At 44.1% G+C, this 22,426-nt stretch overlaps 1 protein-coding gene and 1 pseudogene across 2 annotated transcripts; both read left to right on the forward strand.

Moving 5' to 3' along the window:
- The first annotated feature begins 388 nt into the window (after positions 1-388).
- Positions 389-1,602, forward strand: LOC123089988 (subtilisin-like protease SBT3.9; annotated as a pseudogene).
- Positions 1,603-5,631: 4,029 nt separating this feature from the next.
- LOC123091191 (subtilisin-like protease SBT3.10) lies at positions 5,632-12,788 on the forward strand. Of its 2 annotated transcripts, XM_044512623.1 has the most exons (7): positions 5,632-5,820; positions 6,256-6,884; positions 7,504-7,574; positions 7,739-7,987; positions 8,868-8,994; positions 9,107-9,302; positions 11,915-12,788. In XM_044512623.1, the coding sequence occupies exons 2-7, from the start codon at positions 6,633-6,635 to the stop codon at positions 12,463-12,465; spliced, it is 1,446 nt and encodes a 481-aa protein (XP_044368558.1). In that variant the 5' UTR covers positions 5,632-5,820; positions 6,256-6,632; the 3' UTR covers positions 12,466-12,788. The 2 variants fall into 2 exon arrangements, with proteins under 2 accessions (XP_044368558.1, XP_044368559.1); XM_044512624.1 differs by lacking the exon at positions 5,632-5,820 and having other exon boundaries at positions 6,641-7,003.
- Positions 12,789-22,426: the final 9,638 nt, after the last annotated feature.

Genomic DNA, 22,426 nt, shown 5'->3' on the forward strand with positions numbered 1-22,426 from the left:
ATTAAACAAGTGTTGCTAAGCCAGCACGTACACGTGAAAGCACTCAACATACATAGGAAAATTCTCATGCGTGAGCCAAGCACAGGTTGTCAATCAACAGGCAAATTTGACCTGGAAATTCAGCAGACACCGAAATCAGATTGCTGCCACGTTGAGCTATCAACAAGTTGACCCGGAAACATGGCGGAGGCCCGCTCTGAAGTTTCTGCGTTCCCGGCCGCTCCCTATCCGTGCGTGCCAACGGTGCTTTGAGGATTAACTAAACAATCGCATGCAACTGATTGACGAGGTGATCATGAGCATATATAAAGGGGCGGCCCTGATTGTAAAGTGCAAACGTTACAGCTCCACAGCAGCAACAACATCGGTGCACCAACAGAAACATAACATGGATTCAACGAGGCTTGCACCGACCATCCGCGCTCTGATCTTCGTCGCGCTCTTCACTTTTCGTGGTATCGGTCTCGCTTCGCCTGACGAAGCGAAGAAGGTAAGGGCCAAGGATTTACCCGTGACAATTTACCATGCATGTGTCTAGCTACCAAGATATTACTTGCAACAGTTTAGTAGTCGTGGGGGTGTTGAGTGTGCTAAATTGGTTGTAGCTGTACATCGTCTACTTGGGGGAGAGGCAGCACGAGAACGCTGATGACGCCACCGCCTCGTACGGTCGTACCACAGCATCCTGGCTCCAGTTCTCGGAAGGTACGGAAAAAGAATTAACACAAGGTGCATGCTGCGCTTCAGTCAAATATATAATACTTGAATATATCTAGACATATTTTAATTCTAGATACATCCACTGTTATTCATTTCTTTAAAAAGTATTTTCGAAGAAAGGAAGTATGACATAAACAATCTTTTTGTTTCGTTTTGAAGCGAGGAGGAGGCTTCCGGGTCGATGGTGTACAGCTACAAGCATGGGTTCTCTGGCTTCTCCGCCATGCTCACAGAATCGGAGGCCGGGAAACTCGGAGGTAACAAAGCGTGCAATACATATTCATGATTCATGCATGCTCCTTAACTACGAGTCACCCTGTGCGTTCAGTTTATTCAGTTTACATGGTTTGATTTATACGGTTTTTCCGTTTTTACGGTATTAATACTTCAGTAAATATGATATGAAATTAAAATATGGTTCGGTTTCGGTATATACCAAATTATTTCGGTATGGTTTCGGTATATACCATAAAAACCAAAGTTGACGTGAATTTAAAAACGATGTAATAGTAATTTGTAAATTTATGACTCAAAACACATACTCCCTCCGTTCCTAAACCATAAACCATAAAAACCATAAAATTGGTTCGGTTCGGTTTATTTTTAGTATGGTTTTTTGGTTCGGTTTTTAAATGCACAGAGTGAGCTACGAGACATGAAAATTTGGACTGGAATCACTCTCATACTAACACAGGGCTACCATGTAAAAAAAAACAGGGCTACCTGGTGTGATGAGCGTGAGGATGAACCAAGTGCATTAGTACGCATACAACTCGCAGCTGGGACTTCACGGGACTGCCGCACGACCAGCCCGATGGAATTCTGGCAAGCGCCGGGATGGGAGCGGATGTCATCATCGGTGTCATCGACTCAGGTTATTAGTTTTCTCACCTTTTACAGCGAAAAGTTGATAAAATAATTTGCTTTACAAATACAGATTTATTAATTATCCGTAAATTAAGAATAGTTAAATGTCAACCAATGGCACTCCCTCCGATCCATATTAATTGTCGCAACTTTATGGATAGTTGCGACAATTAAAATGGATCGGAGGGAGTATAAGCATGCTTGATTTTTTTAGTTGAAGATTCGTTCGGATTTCTTCTTTTGCTCGATGGCAGAGAGAGAAACATGCCCAAGAATTGCGCCTTGTAGATGGAGGCCGCACAGTAGAGCCCATCAGTTGCATGTTTTCACATGTTGTCCTTCAAATGTTCATCAAGACCGTATGTATTCCTAGATAATGCAGAGGCTGGGAAGTGAAAATCTCTCATATTTTTAGAAGCGGACGCCTAATCGAGATACTAGACATGTCGCTCGCGTCGCTCTCCGAGGGGGTGGCACGAGCGAACCCTAGGCGCCGTCGCCCCGTCCCTTGCCTTCGCAGCCCGCAGCCTGGCCGCTGCCGGAGGAGGCCGACGGGCGAAGCCCGCCCTCGGTGGATGGCAGCGGCAGGGCACTCTCTCCTCGCGACGACGTGTTGCCCTGGACGGCAAGGCCCGCTCATGGCGCAGTGGATCCGGTGGTGGACCACTCGTTAGCGCGGCAACGAGGTTCTGCGTGGCTGACCGGGGTCGAGCATGAGGCCTTGTTGCCCGGATCGATCTCGCGATGGTGCCTGCATCTTCAACCGACGCGGTCAGGGTGGAGACCCTAGCGTGCGGCGACTGCTGGTGCCCCCATGGCCGGTGGGTTGAGTCCTTGGCTTGCCCGATCAGTGTTGGGTGGCGGTGGTGACCGCGGATTTGGTGTCCCGTCCAGATCCATCACGGCATGGCCTTGGGCAGCCGGCGACGCGTGGAGGGACCAGTGAGGGGCAGATGGAGGTCCTCTGCCAGCATGCTGATGGCGACTTTCGTCTTCACGGCGGGGCTTCGTTCGGTTCCAATCAGTTGAGAGAGGCGGGTTGACGCGACTTCCGGTGACGGTCATGGCGGACGATGGCAGCATCTGTGATGTCGACCCCTTCTCGAGGCATCGTTGTTGCAAGTTGCGGAACCACGCTCCGGGGGAAACCCTAAATCTGGTGTTTCCGGGATCGGACAATGACGACATCTTTGATGTCATTTTCCCTCCTAGGGGCATCATTTTGGAGCAGGTGCTGACTCGAAGAGCCCATAGGTGGAGCGGTGTTACCTCCTCCACATTGACGACGGCGGATCTCGGCAGCGTGGCGAGTGGAGTCTCGGCGTCCGATGCGTGTTAACTGACTCGCGTAGGAGGATGGCACTGTTTGGCATCATGGTGACGTCGACGATAGGCCTGGCAAGGTCGATGCTTTAGTACCTTCTCTGAAGATGGATTGGGGGAAGATGATGGCGGCAACCTCTAAGAGTGTGACGGACCGATGTGTGCCCCAGACACGACAATGTGGCTTGGTTGGAACCTAGGCTTTGGTGCGAGGTTTGTTTGGTATTCGTCTCGGACTATTGGCACCCCTTTATCAAGGGGATAGGAGTAGCGACAGATGTTGCCAACATGATGGCTTCAGACTTACTGATGTATTACTACTTTGTAAGGTCTTTATGAATAATTAATAAAGTGGTTGCATGCATCGCCCAAATGCAGAGGTCGGGGGTCCTTCTTTTCTAAAAAAAATGCCCATCGAGGCGGAAGTTGTGCACTAACATCGAAAGTGTTAAAAACTCCCTTATTTGGTAGACGGAGACAACGGTGGATGCGTTGATCTTTAATATCCAAGAATTTTTCTTAAGAGCCTCTTGCACCTTCTATTTTTTTTTCTCGAGGGAGCAATCTCTTTGGGCTTGCGTGTCCAAGGAGCCACCAGGAGTCCCATAATGGTGTTCTCACACCATTCCTCATGGTGATGGTGGTGGAGGCATAAACCTTTTTACCACTTTTTTTCTCCATTCAATATAAAGGTTACACATAGGATATTTTTGCAGTTTAGATTAAGCATGTGGTTTATCTAAAATTCTCCATAACAATCAGAGTAGAAAGCACTTCCTCTGTAACTTAATGTAAAATGCTTTTGTAGTTTAAAATTAGACTGTAAAATGTCTTTCATTAAGTTACATAGGTTGTAGCTCACAAAGAGAAGAAAATTCTCGGGTTCTAGCAACTTTCGTACACACATATAGGTACTAACCAGGCAACTAGGGTTTAACCCAGTACATAAATGAATCCCCCCTTGAGGCCGTGGGTCATCGCTCTTATAGCCATTAGGCCAACTCCAACATAGAGATGCATTTCATCAGCTTTGGTCTATTTGGGTCCGTGTGGACAAAAAATAAGGCCCAACATGCCGATGCAAAATGGACCAATGTCCATTTTCTTGTCCGCTTGAACCCATTTCTGACCCAAATTTGGGTTGGTTTTACGTTCACGTGGACAGGCAGCGGATGCCTGCAACGTCCTCCCCTAGCCCCGGCCGTTTGTGCCACATCATCTCCATTCCCATCATTTCCCTCCCAAATCCCTCCCGCCCTCCCGCCATGACTGCGCACCCAACCCCGTCGCCCCTGTCCCCGTCATGGTTGCCCGTGCGGTGGCCCCGAAGAAGCCGAAGAATGAGATCACTCCGGAGCAGAGGGCGAGCCAGATGGCAAAGCGAGATGGCCGGAGTAAGAGCGAGAAGGGCAAAGAAGATGCCGCCGCCGCTACGGGGAGAGAGGCCCTCATCGCCAAGGCCGCGCAACAGGCCCTCCTCTTGCTAGGGTACTGCGAGCCGACCCTTCTCATCACCATCACTGCAGTGGCCAACACGGAATTGTCGGCAGCCCGCCCGCCCAGGCTTCTGGAGTCGCCGCACATGTCCACAACACCGCCGACATAGTTCCTTCTTGGGACATCCCACTTCGCCATGTCGCCACAGGGCGGCTCGTCGAGATGCATTAACTATGGTTGATATGCAATTATTTTGTATGACGGCATGAATTCTAGCTTCATTTTGCAATCTACTTGTTATGTTTGATGATGAAAATATGTTTGTTGAAAATAAAATCGACGAGGCGGACCAAATGGGTCGACCGGTTGGGCGCACTACCCGGAAAAAGTAGACAAGGGGCATATACCGCCCTTACAGCTGACCCAAACGGATAAAAAACTAACAAATTTCATCTCCGTTTCGATCGACGTGTTGGAGTTGGCCTTACATCCAAAGTTGTCAGAATCGCGACTCAAGTTTTAGAATCTTACGACCTTACGATCCAAACTAGCCCCTCCAATTCTACGATCCTGGTAGTTATGATTCTACGACTCACGATCCTACCAACAGAGCTCCGATCTGATTCAGAATTCTGATTTTGACAACTCTGCTTACATCATCACCAATCAGGAAAGCAAAAGGAAAAGCAATGTGTTTGGTTGGAGGTAATTAGATCTAGGGAATGGGAATTGAAGGGGTACGAGACTTCAAATCTATTGTTTGGTTAGGAGGATTGAGAGTTTATAAGGGAGTGGTCATGGGACTTGAGACTCCAACTCTCACCGTTTTATTAACAGGGGAGGGGGTGGGAGTTGGAAGGGAATTGTTTTAGGGAGCCAATCTTAAGCCTTCATCATAACTTACATTAATTTCCCTTGTCTAGTCCCTCGCCATCCCACGAACCAAACAAGGGAATGCAGTTTCTCCTCAAACTCTCACACATAATTCCCATCATGCGCCAAACAGAGGATTGAGAATAAAATGACTCGTCCCATGTCTAATCTCAATTCAACTCCGTGCTCTAAACTCCCATTCCCCTTTTCAAATGTTGCCAAACACGCTAAGGGTACAAGCTGTAAAGGGAATTCAAATAGTGACGCGAGGACCAACCCCCGCCGTCCGATCGCAGATGAACGTCCACAGCATCCTCCTCTCGGCGTGAACTAGTAAGTGCTGCTGGAGACCGTTGGATGGCAGATGGACGGCTGGGGAGAGCTTCGACAATTAAACAGTGCGTCCGATATAACTGAACTTAAGCGACACTTGACATCCAGATCCAGGCATCCAGCCATCTCTGCCGCCGCCGCCGCCGCCGCCGCCGGTGTGGTCCTGATGCTGGCTCCACCCAGCCGACACTTTCTCACCTCATCTGGCGGCATCACGGACATTTTATTCTGGATCTGGATTCATTGGCAAGTTGTGAGCTGTTGCTGGTAGGCGCGTTCCTAATCTTATATTTCTTGATCCGGCTTAGACATAATCTAGTTTGAGTAGCTCAATCATTGACTTCCTAGCGACGGACGCCAACACTGGTCAGTTATTGGGGTTATCATAGCTGAGAGAGTGGGAAGTTCAACTTCAAAAAATGGAGAGTGGGAAGTTGGGACTGAAACTTATGAACTGTTTTTTTCTTTTTCTTGGGCCAGTGTTCAGTTAGGGGAAGTTTGATTATTTTTTGTCTGTGTCATGATGCGTTTCGTGACACATGTATTACTCTCACATGGACTGTGCATATATCTCTTACGGAGGAAATGATATGTCATTTCCACAAGTGTGAATAGTAAAGTTGAAAGGGTTATATCTTAATTGAATCTGCATCTGATGAAAATGACAATGCATGGCAGAACCTGACTGTTTTCATACTTCAGGTATTTGGCCAGAGTCACCGAGCTTCAGTGATGATGGATACACACCCCCTCCTCCAAGATGGAAGGGGACCTGTCAATCTGGCAAGTCCTTCAGCTCCAAGAGCTGCAACAACAAGATCATCGGTGCGCGGTGGTACGCTGATGTTGTGAACGAATCCCAACTAGTAGGTGAATATTTGTCTCCCAGAGACCTCAACGGCCATGGCACCCATGTGGCCTCGATAGCAGCAGGCAACATTGTCCACAACATCAGCTTCCATGGACTGGCATCCGGTGTTGCACGCGGCGGCGCGCCAAGAGCCCGCATCGCAGTGTACAAGGCTTGCTGGAGCCTTGAAGCGCCACCAGCCGATGCCACATGCAGTTAGGCAGCGGTCATGAAAGCAATAGATGATGCCATCCATGACGGCGTCGACGTCTTATCGCTGTCCATAGTCAACCTGTTGGGGCACCTCCCTGCGTTTCATGCGGTGGCAAAGGGTATACCGGTGGTATATGCAGCTGTGAATTTTGGACCGTATGCCCAGATGGTGGGTAACGTAGCTCTGTGGCTGCTTACGGTTGCAGCATCAACGGTGGATCGGTTGTTTCCTATTACTATCACTCTTGGAAATGGCCAGACACTTGTGGTATGTTTTTATCTTCTATACTTTTTTATTGGAACTAGAGACAGAGTTTGTCTTTAGATATGGGTTCATATTCTGGAATTCACAATTGGGCAGAAAATAACCAACATCGACCTTATAAGGTGAGTACTTAGATCTGGGATATGAACTTTCCAGAGTAAGTTGGATGTTTTACTAGATAGACTGTTGATGCATTTTCTTCCTGTATAAACTAGTATTTAGATTGTGATCCCACGAATCTATATTGACCTCATGTTCAGTCTCGTGTAAACTGTGATATTGTTTGGATAGTGATCTTCGATTGTAGCCTTGTCGCACGTTCTGCATCACAATGTACCTTGCCTATTGTGAACCAAAAATCCCAAATTTGGCTGATGCATATAATCATGAGCTGAGCAGATTGTTTTCTTCATAAGTGAATAAGTGATCATTTTTTCATAAGTAGTATGTGGGTCCTAAAATCAGGTTGAGGCGGCTTGATCTTGAGGGCATGCCTTTAATTTAAGGTTGGCAGGTTCACCATATAGTGTAATATGCTGTAATATAAGGGTTTATTATCTTATTTTTCCTATATACGTTATTGATACTACATAATCTAATAATGGATTACCTATGCTTATAGGGACAATCCTTGTTTGCCGATATGGAAAGAGCGAATCAGTTTCAGAAGATCAAGCTCTATATGAATGGCATGTATGTTTACACTATAGGCTCTACTCGTACATTTTCCTGTTTCATTTGTTTACTTCTGTATTTGATATTACTGTTATGGAGCCATAGCCCATTATTATTGTGAAGTTCTTTCTACATACCATGTGTCTGTATTTTATTGGTTTAATCCCTCTTGTAATTTGCAGGTGTAACTTGACTCTTGCAAACAGTACAGATGTGAAGGGGAATATTGTCCTTTGCTTCAGTATAACCTCTGTTTTCCCGGTTGCTCAACTGTATGGGTTAGCAACTGCAGTGATCAAGAACGGAGGAGAGGGTTTTATCTTCACGCAGCAAAATTCGGACCTTCTTGTTGCCTGGCAGTTTCATGCCATGTCCATCCCATGTGTTTCTATTGATTTAGAGGTTGCCTACAAGATAATTCAGTATTTCAGGTAAGTATGAGGTTAAGTTTTCCTGGGTTAATCCCTTCTAAATGTTTTGTTGTGTTCATTTTATTTAAAATGTAAGCTAAAGTATCCAAAAGTAAATACGCGAATATGAGTTATAGAGAAAAAAAATGATGATAATGGAGAGACACCATGACTAAGAGAACACAAATAACTTATGAAATGTTACATACCATTTCCAATACACATTAGTAAACTGGTAATACATTTGTGGGGTAGTTCAACCCAGGGTTCAGAAAACTAGACAAACATGTTTGGCCCTTTTCGAGCAGGCACTAAATATAATCGAACCTTCCATGGAGTAGTCATGTTCCCTAAACACCGTGATCCAACAATGCGCAATGGCTAATTGCAGGTATGAGTTATCAAAAATACATGTTGGTTAATGGTTAGTCATATTTGTTCAAAAGGTACCTCGCTGGCTATCTTAATGTAATGTTTTGCTATGTGGCCTTTGTTTTTAAATAAATTTGGTAACAAACTATTACCAAACTACATATACAATACCAATTTCAAATAACTATTTAGGGATAATATGCATAAAAAACTGCAAATTTAAAGACTAATTTCACATGAACAGATTTATGTACCATTGAATACAGGAGTGTGATGTACTTTCCCAAAACCAAGTCTTACATAAGCACACTCACAAAATTCTTATATACATATTTATGGGATAAGTTTGATCAATAAACCTGCAGACTGTAGACTAGTGTTCTGTCATGTGAAATTTGTTCTCCAACCTGTAATTTTGTGATACTTTGTACATTAAAATTGTAGTTTTGTGAAATTTACTCTTGTTATTCAGAATGTACGTGTATATTTGCTATTTTAGTTGACCTTACAGACTTCTCCGTCTCAACAGTACCAGTCAGGATCCGGTAGCAAAGGTTTCTTTAAGTCGAACAACAATTGGAAGTGGATTTCCTGCTCCAAAGATTGCAGCTTTCTCATCAAGGGGTCCAAGCTCCGTCTATCCTGCAGTGCTCAAGGTATATACTGCAAAATTACAGTTTTTACATCATAAATTGTTGATCTTTGTGTCCTTAACTTATCACTGTTCTTAACATATGAAATGATACCTTCACACTGCATTGTAAACAGCCTGACATTGCTGCACCGGGGGTGAATATTTTAGCAGCAGCGCCACAGGTTGGTGTTTACAAGGAACTGGGGCTCTACTTCTTTGATTCAGGGACATCGATGGCTTGCCCACATGTATCCGGCATTATAGCTGTGCTCAAGTCACTCCATCCAGACTGGTCACCTGCTGCTTTCAAGTCAGCACTCATGACAACTGGTAGGTACTAGTAAGCATGCACGTGCAACGCACGTCTCAAACGTAAAATAGGTGAATTCACATAATATAAAAAAACGTTTTTAAAAATATAAATCAAATGGATACACAATGTTTGATGTCGCTCAAATTGTATTTTCAAAAGAGAGACACAATAGTGGTTATGTTGCTACATAGAGTAATAGCAGGAAAATATTCTCATTTAAATAAAATCAGCAATTATTTATTAATGCAGTAATATAGGCATGTAGTATAGTCTTCTCTTCGAGTGTAGCCAGGGAAAAAAGTATAAACTGCCTTACGGTGCAATTATATTGTTCAAGATGCTTAATTCTCGAATCTTATTTTATTCTACTAATCTGCATAGCAAAATATATATTTTTACTAATTTGGATCAAATTATATATATTTTTTTGGTTGTGTGGACTGCCAAAATTATATAGCTACCTACTATGGATAATAGGAAATAGAAGATGATATGTGACTACAACGACTTCTATATGAAATAAAGATGATTTACAAGAACTAATTGAAATGTAAAAGGGCTAGAAGAAATCCAATAATTATCATGATAGAAAATATTTATCCGGTTTTGTATGTGTTTATGCGTTGGCAACCATACTAACTTACAATGATGTAACACGCTTTGTACATATAGAAACTAAAATGAGTTATGAAGAAAAATAAAGATGGAAGGAAAAGTATTCTAGAGTATTTGTCAAGCTTAACCTTATCAAGCTTTCATGTCAGCTTCTAAATTACAAAAAATGATGAATCCTCAAATAAGAAAGAGCCAACAATTTGGAACATGCTACAAAACTGGTGAAGATAGAAAGCATTCATCCTCTTTTTCCTTGTCGTAAGGAGTAGCTTCGGCATACATTTGTAACAGTGTAATACCTGATCCAAAAAAAGTTGTTCATTATTATTATTGGAGGAAAGAGACGCGCAGACAAAGAAATAGAGGCGGTGCAAATAAGGCCTTAAACAACATGTCTTCAAGTTTGATGACTGCAGATATGTTGGATCATTCGAAACTGCACAAGTATATAAGAATAAATATATGTGCCAAAATAGCGAAAGGTATTTGGTTTCTCTGTCATGCAAAAAAAATCCGACTGAGTATAGTTTATATGATTTCTCTGTACCAATATACGACAGCTGTATTAGGACAGATCCTTTGAAGGATCTATTTATTGGAACTCAGCCAAATTAGTTTCTTCATTGGATCCTTCTGTATGGTAAAATTCTCTTTATTGGAACGCAGTAGAGATTGCATACCTTTACAGAACAGCGAGAGATATTCTCTAACAATAGTTACGGAGTCATGTGACCTGTTTTAGATGTATAGAATCACGTAACTGAAATAGTAGTACATCTTCAATATCTTGCCTCCTACTGAATCTTACATAATTTACTGGATTGCTGTGCAATTATGTTAAAGTGACGCATGTAAAGTTTTCTCTAAGAATGAATCATATATTCTGATTTCCAACCTATCCCTGGAGATAGTGCCTAGGCAGGTGCAACCCACCTTAATTCCAGGTAAAGCAACGTCATACGTAAAACACACACTGATCAAATAGCACAAATAAGGCAATTCTAATCAAGGGGATGGCGTTACCTCTTGATATGGTCTAGTTTAATGCATATGGTGGTACGAAGTAAAGCCCAAGGAAGCCGACATGAACATGAGAAGTAATCATGGGAAATAGACTCTGCATCTTGACTTCTTTAGTATCCCTCTTGATCCTACTTAGTAAGAAAAGATTGCTGCATTCTTATGTACGTGCCATATATAATTACACATTTTCTGTACAGCAATCGGCAACCTAAGATAATCCCAAATCTATAATTCTAGATTGCTTGAAGCCCCACGATTCTTATTTAATATGTAATGCACGTGCACCCACTAAATAGACACTTTGTCGGCATGGGTGCTGCGAACGGAGCTGAAGTCAACGCGGATGCCGATGGTTGCCGGAGAGCATGCCCTGGACGTGGATGGAGTCATCGCAGTAGCGGCAGAAGAGTGCCAGGCCTCCAAACAGAAGACGATGGCGGTGATAGCACGTGTGTTCCCGGAGAAAGACGGAGCTCCTCACGCTTCCCCCATCATGGCTAGCGTGCATGATGGCGGCAGGCGGCTCGCGATTAGCTTCCTAATAGGATGGATGCGTCCGAGATAAGTTTTTTAATAGGATGGATTTGTCTGAGATTAGTTTCCTAATAGGATGGATGCACTCTGATTTAGTTTCCTAGAATAGGATGCACCCGTGATTATTAGTTTCCTAATTGCTCAGGCGTGGAGTTTCATATTTTCCTCCACGGTGGAGTACGGCCAGTCAATGTAAATTTCTAAGTGCACACAGAAAATGGTTTAGGTTAAGGCCAACCGTTAGATTGATTTTTGTGGGCCTAATCGTGCGGTGGTATTAGATCTGTGTACGCTTTGTGGGGTGTGCTTAAAGAAGTTCTTGTTTGATTGTTTAATAGTAGTATAGATAGGCTAATTATATTGTTAGGCTAAACATGTCCTTCCGTAGACTTTAAAGTATGTTTAACATCATATGTTCATAATGCAATTTTTTTAACAAAACTAAGGGTTTTTGCAGCATACATTACAGACAACAATTGTCTCCCATTACTAGCTGATGCAACCCCAAATAAGATTGCAGATCCTTTTGATTATGGAGCTGGGTTTGTCAATCCAACTCAGGCGAATGATCCTGGACTTATATACGATATTGATGCTTCGGATTACCAAAAGTTGTTCAGTTGCATGCTTGGGTCAGATACAAACAGTAGTTGTATAGCAACTGAGAAATCTTTGTTTGACCTGAATCTCCCATCAATCGCCATCCCCAATCTCAAGTCATCAGAAACGGTATCAAGGACTGTCACCAATGTGGGCCAAGCTGATGCAGTGTATAGAGCATTTGTTGAGCCCCCTGCTGGAGTTGATATGCTGGTCAAACCCATGGTTTTGGTGTTTGGCAAGGATACAACCTCACAGTCTTTCAAGGTGAGCTTCAAGGCAAGACGAAAGATCCAAGGCGATTACTCATTTGGTAATTTGGTGTGGCACGATGGAGGCAGCCACTGGGTCCGAATCCCGATAGCGGTCCGTGTTATCATTGAAGATCTCTATTCAACTGTCTCCTAAACTATACGTGTGGTGGTAAAGGGTTAAGTTTGTAAGTAACGTATATATGTAATAAGTGATGTGCTACCTGATGTTACATTTGTTGTCTGTCACATCGATAATTTTACAAGAACAAAATGCTCACGTATCATGATAGCTGAGCTTCATTTGAGGAAATAAAAGCAGCTTTAATTGTTATTTTCAAGCAGTTTGATAGTCTAGCAACTATAGGTTCTCTATTGCAACACAAATGTTCTTGGAAAACTTGTTTGTAAGTAGATGACATATGAGTAGGCGCAATTCGTAATGGAAACGGTAGCATCAGTCTCAATGCCATCGTTAGGACTCATATTCCATCTGTTCAAAGAACAATCTATCCATCGGGAGGACAATTTGATTCATAAGTACTTAATTCTTATATTTATGGGTTAATTTGATTAATGTCATTTGAATTCTGGCGATTCCGAGAAACGCCACTACAATTTCCAAACTGCAGTGGCGTTTTTCAAAGTTTGCAAATTGCAATGGCGTTTCTCATAATCGCCAGAATTTGAGTGGCATTTATCCAATTAACCCTATATTTATTGCAGGAAGCAAAGGAATCCCGTATGCTTTGATACAAGTACTGAGGTGATCACGCTAAGGGTAGAACAGAGTGGTATGCTACCTAACTTCATGTGATCTTTCATGAATCATAGTACAAGTTCCCGGTAAAGGTTTCTCACACCTCTGGGGCTAGATTTGACATGGGGCCCAGAGAAAGCAGAATGTGTTGCTCCTGGATTTGGCGAGAACCCAAGCCCATGAAGATCAGCTCTTCACGAAGATCCATGGTGTACTCCATGTTGCCGAATCTTATGATCCGGATAGGAGTGAAGGATTCGACCTGGTGAGGTGCCAGTCGATTTGGCGACAAAGGGTGATGCCACCGAAGACAAAGATCTGCCCCGACGAAAGATCTTGTCAGCGCCGACTTGAGCGCTCACCTTGACTCCCATTGAACCGCAACGATCACCTAGCAGGACCTGTATAGGCCACCACTATCGAAGCTAAATCCGACAGATCCCTTGCTAGGGTATTCTAGATATCTTGGTGCGATGGTAACAGAGGCACAGAGTTTACCCAGGTTCAGGCTCTCCGAGGAGATAAAAATCCCACGTCATGCCTATGCTTTGTTTGTTGGGGAATGTTGCATGGGAAACAAAAAAATTCCTACGCTCACCAAGATCAATCTAGGAGATGACCATCTACAAGAGGAGAGATTAGATCTACATACCCTTGTAGATCTCTAAGCGGAAGCGTTAAGAAACGCGGTTGATGTAGTCGTACTCCTCACGATCCAATTGCGATCCAATCCGATCTAGCGCCGAACAGACGACACCTCCGCGTTTAGCACACGTGCGGCTCGATGACGTCTCCTCCTTCTTGATCCAACAAGAGAGGGAGGAGAAGTAGATGGGATCTCAACCAGTACAACGGCATGGTGGAGATGGTGGTGGAGCAATCCCAGCAGGGCTTCGCCAAGCACCTTCGGAACTACGAACAAGGAAGAACGGGAGAGAGGGGAGGCCGCAAGGCGTGGGAATTGTTATCTCCGGTCCTTGCGCCTCCTCCCTACTATATATAGGGGTGTTGGAGGGTTGGGGGCGCTGGTGTAGCCCCTCCTCCAAGGAGGGGAGGCGGCCAAAGGGGGAGAAGTGCCCTCTAAGCCAAGTGGAGGGCCCTCTCCCTTAGGGTTTCCTTTCCCTTAGGCGGATGGGCCTTAGGGGGCTGGTGCGCCTGGCCCAATAAGTCTAGGATGCCCCCTATAGCCCATGCATGCCCTAGGTGCTGGAGGGATCCTTCCGGACTCCTCCAGAACCCTTCGGAACCTTCTAGAACCTTCCCGGTACAATACCGGTAAACCCGAAACTTTTCCGGTAGCCAAAATATGACTTCCCATATATAAATCTTTACCTCCGGACCATTCCGTAGCTCCTCGTGACGTTCGGGATCTCATCCGGGACTCCGAACAACATTCGTTCACCAACATGAATATCCCAATACTACTCTAGCGTCACCAAACGTTAAGCGTGTGGACCCTACGGGTTCGAGAATCTTGTGGACATGACCGAGACACCTCTCCGGTCAATAACCAATAGCGGGACCTGGATGCCCATATTGGTTCCCACATATTCCACAAAGATGTTTATCAGTCAAACCACGATGCCAAGAATTCAATCAATCCCGTATGCAGTTCTGTTTGTTTAGCGGTATGTTACTTGCCCGAGATTCGCTCGTCGGTATCTCCATACCTAGTTCAATCTCGTTACCGGTCTCTTTACTCGTTCCGTAATACAATATCGTGCAACTAATTCCTTAGTCACATTGCTTGCAAGCTTCTTGTGACGTTGTATTACCGAGAGGGCCCAGAGATACCTCTCTGTCATACGGAGTGACAAAACCCAGTCTCGATCCATGCCAACCCAAAAGACACCCTCGGAGATACCTGTAGAGTATCTTTATGATCACTCAGTTACGAAGTGATGTTTGATACACACAAGGCATTTCTCTGATGTCAGGGAGTTGCATGATCTCATGGTCTTAGGAACAGATACTTGACATGAAGAAAGCAGTAGCAATAAACTAATATGATCAAATGTTATGCTTATGGTTGGGTCTTGTCCATCACATCATTCTTCTAATGATGTGATCCCTTTATCAAATGACAACTCATGTCTATGGTTAGGAAACCTTAACTATCTTTGATAAAAGAGCTAGTCTAGTAGAGGCTCACTAGCGACATATTGTTGTCTATGTATCCACACATGTATCTGAGTTTTCGATCAATACAATTCTAGCATGGATAATAAACGATTATCATGAACAGGGAATATGATAATAACCAATTATTATTGCCTCTAGGGCATATTTCCAACAGTCTCCCACTTGCATTAGAGTCAATAATCTAGTTCACATTGCCATGTGATTAACACCCAATGAGTTGTGGGGTTTGATCATGTTTTGCTTGTGAGAGAGGTTTTAGTGAACGGGTCTGCAACATTGAGATCCGTGTGTACTTTGCAAATCTCTATGTCATATTGTAGATGTTGCTACCACGCTTCACTTGGGCTATTCCAAATCGCTACACTACATGTATTCGGTTTGCTACTCAGAGTCATCTGGATTGGTGTCAAAGCTTGCATCGACGTAACCCTTTACACCGAACTCTTTATCACCTCCATAACCGAGAAATATTTCCTTATTCCTCTAAGGATAATTTTGACCGCTGTCCAGTGATCCACTCCTGGATCACTCTTGTACCCCCTTGCCAGACACTTGGCAAGGCACACATCAGGTGTGGTACACAACATGGCATACCGTATAGAGCCTATGGCTAAGGCATAGGGAATGACCTTTGTCCTTTCTCTTTCTTCTGTCGTGGTCGAGCTTTGAGTCTTACTCAACTTCACACCTTACAATTCAGGCAAGAACTCCTTCTTTGACTGATCCATTTTGAACTCCTTCAAAATCATGTCCAGGTATGTGCTCTGTGAAAGTCTTATTAGGCGTCTAGATCTATATCTATAGATCTTGATGCCCAATATGTAAGCAGCTTTACCCACGTCTTCCTTTGAAAAACTCCATTCAAACAATCCTCTATGCTTTCTAGAAATTCTACATCATTTTCGGTCAACAGTATGTCATCCACATATACTTATCAGAAATGTTGTAGTGCTCCCACTCACTTTTTTGAAAATACAAGTTTCTTGCAAACTTTGTATAAATCCAAAAGCTTTGATCAAAGCGTATCTTCCAACTCCGAGACGCTTGCTCCAGTCCATAGAAGGATCGCTCGAGCTTGCATACCTTTTAGCATCCTTAGGATCGACAAAACCTTCTGGTTGTATCACATACAACCTTTCCTCACGGAAACCGTTAAGGAAACTCTGTTTTGACATCCATCTGCCAGATTTCGTAATAAAAAAATGCAGCAACTGCTAACATAATCCCAACAGATTTTAGCATCGCTACAAGTGAGAAAGTCTCATCATAGTCAACTCCTTGAACTTGTCAAAAACTTCTTTGCGAACAAGTCAAGCTTCATAAATGGTGGCATTAACATCAGCGTTTGTCTTCTTAAAGATCCATTTGTGCTTAATGGCATGCCGGTCATCGAGCAAGTCTACCAAAGTCCATACTTGCTTTTTATACATGGATCCTACCTCGGATTTCATGGCTCCTAGCCATTTGTTGGAATTCGGGCCCACCATCACTTTTTCATAGTTGTAGGTTCACTGTTGTCTAACAACATGACCTCCAAGATAGGATTGCCGTACCACACAGGGGCGGTACGAGTCCTTGTCAACCTATGAGGCTCGGTAGTAACTTGATCTGAAGCTTCATGATCATCATCATTAGCTTACTCTTCACTTGGTGCAGGCGCCGCAGAAACATCTTTCTACGTCGTGCTACTTTCTAAATGAGGTGACGGCTCAACAACCTTATCAAGTTCTACCTTCCTACCACCCAATTCTTTTGAGAGAAACTCCTTCTCTAGAAAGGATCCATTCTTGGCAACAAAGACCTTGCCTTCTGATCTGAGATAGAAGGTGTACCCAACTGTTTCCTTAGGGTATCCTATGAAGACGCACTTGTCCGCTTTGGGTTCGAGCTTATCAGGCTGAAGCCTTTTCACATAAGCGACGCATCTCCAAACCTTAAGAAACGACCAGTTAGGTTTCTTGCCAAACCATAATTCATACGATATCGTCTCAACGAATTTAGATGGTGCCCTATTTAAAGTGAATGTAGTTGTCTCTAATGCTTAACTGATAACCCACAAGTATAGGGGATCAGTTGTAGCCTCTTCCGATAAGTAAGAGTGTCAAACCCAACGAGGAGCTAAAGGTAGAACAAATATTCCTCAAGTTCTATCGACCATCGATACAACTCTACGCACGCTTAACGTTCGCTTTACTTAGAAAAAGTATGAAACTAGAAGTACTTTGTAGGTGTTGTAAGATAGGTTTGCAAGATAATGAAGAGCGCGTAAATAAAAACTAGGGGCTGTTTAGATAAAGAAACAATTAAGTTAGTTTAACGAGTGTGGAAAAGTGGTGGTAGGAGTTGCGGAATTGTCCCTAAGCAATTGACTACGTTACTAGACCGATAGCAAGTTTTATGTGGGAGAGGCCACTACTAGCATGTCATCCCTTACTTGGAATTCTATGCACTTATGATTGGAACTATTAGCAAGCATCTGCAACTACTAACATTCATTAAGGTAAAACCCAACCATAGCATTAAGATATATTGGTCCCCCTTCAATCCCGTATGCATCAATTTCTATACTAGGCTAAAGCTGCTATCACCCTTGTCATCCAATACATAGTCCTATCAACATACAACTAACCCTATGGTGTGATCCATGCGCGCGCTCATATGATGGGCACCAAAGGACAACAACATAATCACAAGCAAATTAAACCAATCATAGCAATTCACCAATCACCGATAGGACAACAAAAATCTACTCAGACATCATAGGATGGCAACACATCATTGGATAATAATATGCAGCATAAAGCACATGTTCAAGTAGAGGGTATAGCGGATTGCGGGAGAGTGGCCCGCTGAATATAAATGGGGGAAGATGATGAAGATGTTGGGGAAGATGACGGAGGTGTTGGTGTAGATCGCCGTCACACGATGATTGCCCCGGCGGTGTTCCGGCGCCACCGGGGGAGAGGGGGAGAGAGAGCCCCTCCTTCTTCTTCTTCCTTGACCTTCCCCCTATATGGGAGAAGGGTTTCCCCTCTGGTCCATGGCCTTCATGGCGGCGGAGGGGCGGGAGCCCCTCTGAGATTGGATCTCTCTCTCTCTCTCTCTCTCTCTCTCTCTGTCTCTCCCTCTCTCTCTCTCTCTCTCTCTCTCTCTCTGTCTCCTTCTGTTTCTGCGTTCCCAATTTCTAGCCTTTCACCGTTTCTTAAATTCCCGGAGATCCATAACTCTGATTGGGCTGAAATTTTAACACGATTTTATCAGGATATTAGCTTTCTTGCGGAGAAAGAAGGGCACCAACCGCCTTACGAGGTGACCACAAGGGTCCAGGGCACGCCCCTGTGGCTTGTGGGCCCCTCGGGCATCGTCTTGCGTTGATTCTTTTTCCCTGAAATCACATATATTCCAAAAAAATCTACGTAAGTTTTTATCGCGTTTGGACTCCATTTGATATGGATTTTATGCGAAACAAAAAAACATGCAACAAACAAGAACTGGCACTGGACACTGGATCAATATGTTAGTCCCAAAAATAATATAAAAAGTTGCCAAAAGTATATGGAAGTTGTAGAATATTGGCATGAAATAATAAAAAATTACAAATATGACAGAGACGTATCAATAACCCCAAAAATATAGTGGCAATTCAGTAAGAGACATCATAGATCGCACCATATCCAATAGAGTATGAGTACGGCGTTCGGACACACCATTACGTTGTGGTGTTCCGGGTGGCATGAGTTGTGAAACAATTTCCACATCTGTTTTAAATGTGTACCAACCTCGTAACTCAGATGTTCACCACCACGATCATATCATAGACATTTTATCTTCTTGTCACGATGATCTTCAACTTCACTATGAAATTGTTTGAACTTTTCAAACATTTTAGACTTGTGTTTCATTAAGTAAATATACCCATATCTACCCAAATCATCAGTGAAGGTATGAAAATGATGATATCCACCGCGTGCTTCAATACTCATTGGACCGCATACATCAGTATGTATCATTTCCAATAAGTCACGTGCCCGCTCCATCGTACTAGAAAACACGGTCTTAGTCATCTTGCCTATTAGGCATGGTTCACATGTCTCAAGTGATTCCAAATCGAGTGAGTCCAAAGATCCATCAGCATGGAGCTTCTTCATGCGCTTTACACCAATATGACCTAAGCAGCAGTGCCACAAGTATGTGGTACTATCATCATCAACTTTACATCTTTTGGCATCAATATAATGAACATGTGTATCACTACGATCGAGATTCAATAAACCATTCACATTGGGTGCATGACCATAGAAGGTACTATTCATGTAAATAGAATAACCATTATTCTCTGACTTAAATGAATAACCGTATTGCAATAAACATGATCTAATCATGTTCATGCTCAACACAGACACCAAATAACATTTATCTAGGTTCAATACTAATCCCAAAGGTAGTGGGAGCGTGCGATGGTGATCACATCAACCTTGGAAACACTTCCAAAACACATCGTCACCTCGCCCTTATCTGGTCTCCGTTTATTTTGCAGCTTTTGTTTTGAGTTACCAATATTAGCAACTGAACCAGTATCTAATACCCAGGTGCTACTAGGAGTACTAGTAAGGTACACATCGATAACACATGTTGGGGACCGTTGCAGAAAATAAAAAAATTCTACGCATCACCAAGATCAATCTATGGAGCAACTAGCAATGAGAGAGAGAGGAGTGCATCTCCATACCCTTGAAGACCGCGAGACGGAAGCGTTACAAGAACGCAGATGAGGGAGTCGTACTCGAAGCGATTCAGATCGTGGTGGATTCCAATCTTAGCGCCGAACAACGGCACCTCCGCGTTCAACACACGTGCAGCCCGATGACGTCTCCCGCGCCTTGATCCAGCAAGGAGGAGGGAGAGGTTGAGGAAGAGGGCTCCAACAGTAGCAAGACGGTGTGGTGGTGATGGAGTGGCAGTACTTTGGCAGGGCTTCGCCAAGCTCTTATGGAGGAGGAGAGGTGTTGGGTAGGGGAGGGGCTGCGCCTTGGATGTGGGGCTGCAGCCCTCCCCTTGCCCCTCTATTTAGAGGAGAAGGGGGAAGGGGGGCGGCCCCCTCTAGATGAGATCTAGAGGGGGGCGGCGACCAAGGGGAGGGGGCTTGCCCGCCAAGCAAGGGGGGCGCCCCCATTAGGGTTTCCCCCCCAACCCTAGGCGCATGGGCCTGATGTCTACTACACAACCTTCTTCTAGTAGACGTTGTTGGGCCTGCAAGTGCACAGGTTTGTAGGACAGTAGAAAATTTGCCTCAAGTGGATGACCTAAGGTTTATCAATCCGTAGGAGGCGTAAGATGAAGATGGTCTCTCTCAAACAACCCTGCAACCAAATAACAAAGAGTCTCTTGTGTCCCCAACACACCCAATACAATGGTAAATTGTATAGGTGCACTAGTTCGGCGAAGAGATAGTGATACAAGTGCAAATGGATAGTAGACAAAGGTATTTTTGTCATCTGAAATTATAAAAACAGAAAGGTAACTAATGGCAAAAGTGAGCGTAAACGGTATTGCAATGGTAGGAAACAAGGCATAGGGTTCATACTTTCACTAGTGCAAGTTCTCTCAACAATAATAACATAGATAGATCATATAACAATCCCTCAACATGCAACAAAGAGTCACTCCAAAGACACTAATAGCGGAGAACAAACAAAGAGATTATGGTAGGGTACGAAACCACCTCAAAGTTATTCTTTCGGATCAATCTATTCAAGAGTTCATACTAGAATAACACCTTAAGACACAAATCAACCAAAACCCTAATGTCACCTAGATACTCCATTGTCACCTCAAGTATCCATGGGCATGATTATACGATATGCATCACACAATCTCAGATTCATCTATTCAACCAACACAAAGTACTTCAAAGAGTGCCCCAAAGTTTCTACCGGGGAGTCAAGACAAGAACGTGTGCCAACCCCTATGCATAGGTTCATGGGCGGAACCCGCAAGTTGGTCACCAAAACATACATCAAGTGGCACATGATATCCCATTGTCACCACAGATAAGCACGGCAAGACATACATCAAGTGTTCTCAAATCATTAAAAGACTCAATCCGATAAGATAACTTCAAAGGGAAAACTCAATGCATCACAAGTGAGTAGAGGGGGAGAAACATCATAAGATCCAACTATAATAGCAAAGCTCGGGATACATCAAGATCGTGCCATAGAGGGAACACGAGAGAGAACTCGAGAGAGAGAGAGAGAGATCAAACACATAGCTACTGGTACATACCCTCAGCCCCGAGGGTGAACTACTCCCTCCTCGTCATGGATAGCGCCGGGATGATGAAGATGGCCACTGGTGATGGGTTCCCCCTCTGGTAGGGTGCCGGAACAGGCTCCCGAGAGGTTTTTGGTGGCTACAGAGGCTTGCGGCGGCGGAACTCCCGATCTATCTTGATATTCGATGTTTTTAGGGTACGTAGGCTTATATAGGCAAAAGAAGTCGGTCGGGGGAGCCTCAAGGGGCCCACGAGAGGGTAGGGCATGCCCAGGAGGGTGGGCGCGCCCCCCTGTCTCGTGGATTCCTCGATGACCCCCTGGCTTGCACTCCAAGTCTCCTGGATCATAATCTTTCAAAAAATCACGCCGCCAAAGGTTTCATTCCGTTTGGACTCCTTTTCTTTGAAATACTGAAATAGGCAATAAAACAGCAATATGGGCTGGGCCTCCGGTTAATAGGTTAGTCCCAAAAGTAATATAAAAGTGTATAATAAAGCCCGTAATCATTCAAAACAGATAATAAAATAGCATGAATGCTTCATAAATTATAGATACGTTGGAGACGATTCAGGGCCCAAGGGGGGATGCGCCCAGCCCTCCAAGGGCTGGTTCCCTTCCCACCATGGCCCATGAGGCCCTCCGAGAGAGGTGGCCCCTCCCGGTGGACCCCCGGAACCCCTCCGGTGGCCCCGGTACAATACCGGTATGCCCTCAAACTTTTCCGGTGACCGTATGACAACTTCCCATATATAAATCTTCACCTCCGGACCATTCTAGACCTCCTCATGACGTCCGGGATCTCATACGGGACTCCGAACAACATTCGGTAATCACATACAATTCTTCCTAATAACCCTAGCATCATCGAACCTTAAGTGTGTAGACCCTACGGGTTCGGGAATCACGTAGACATGACCGAGACAGCTCTCCGGCCAATAACC

The sequence above is a fragment of the Triticum aestivum genome, chromosome 4B, assembly GCF_018294505.1.
Source record: "Triticum aestivum cultivar Chinese Spring chromosome 4B, IWGSC CS RefSeq v2.1, whole genome shotgun sequence".
NCBI classification, from domain to species: Eukaryota; Viridiplantae; Streptophyta; class Magnoliopsida; order Poales; family Poaceae; genus Triticum; species Triticum aestivum.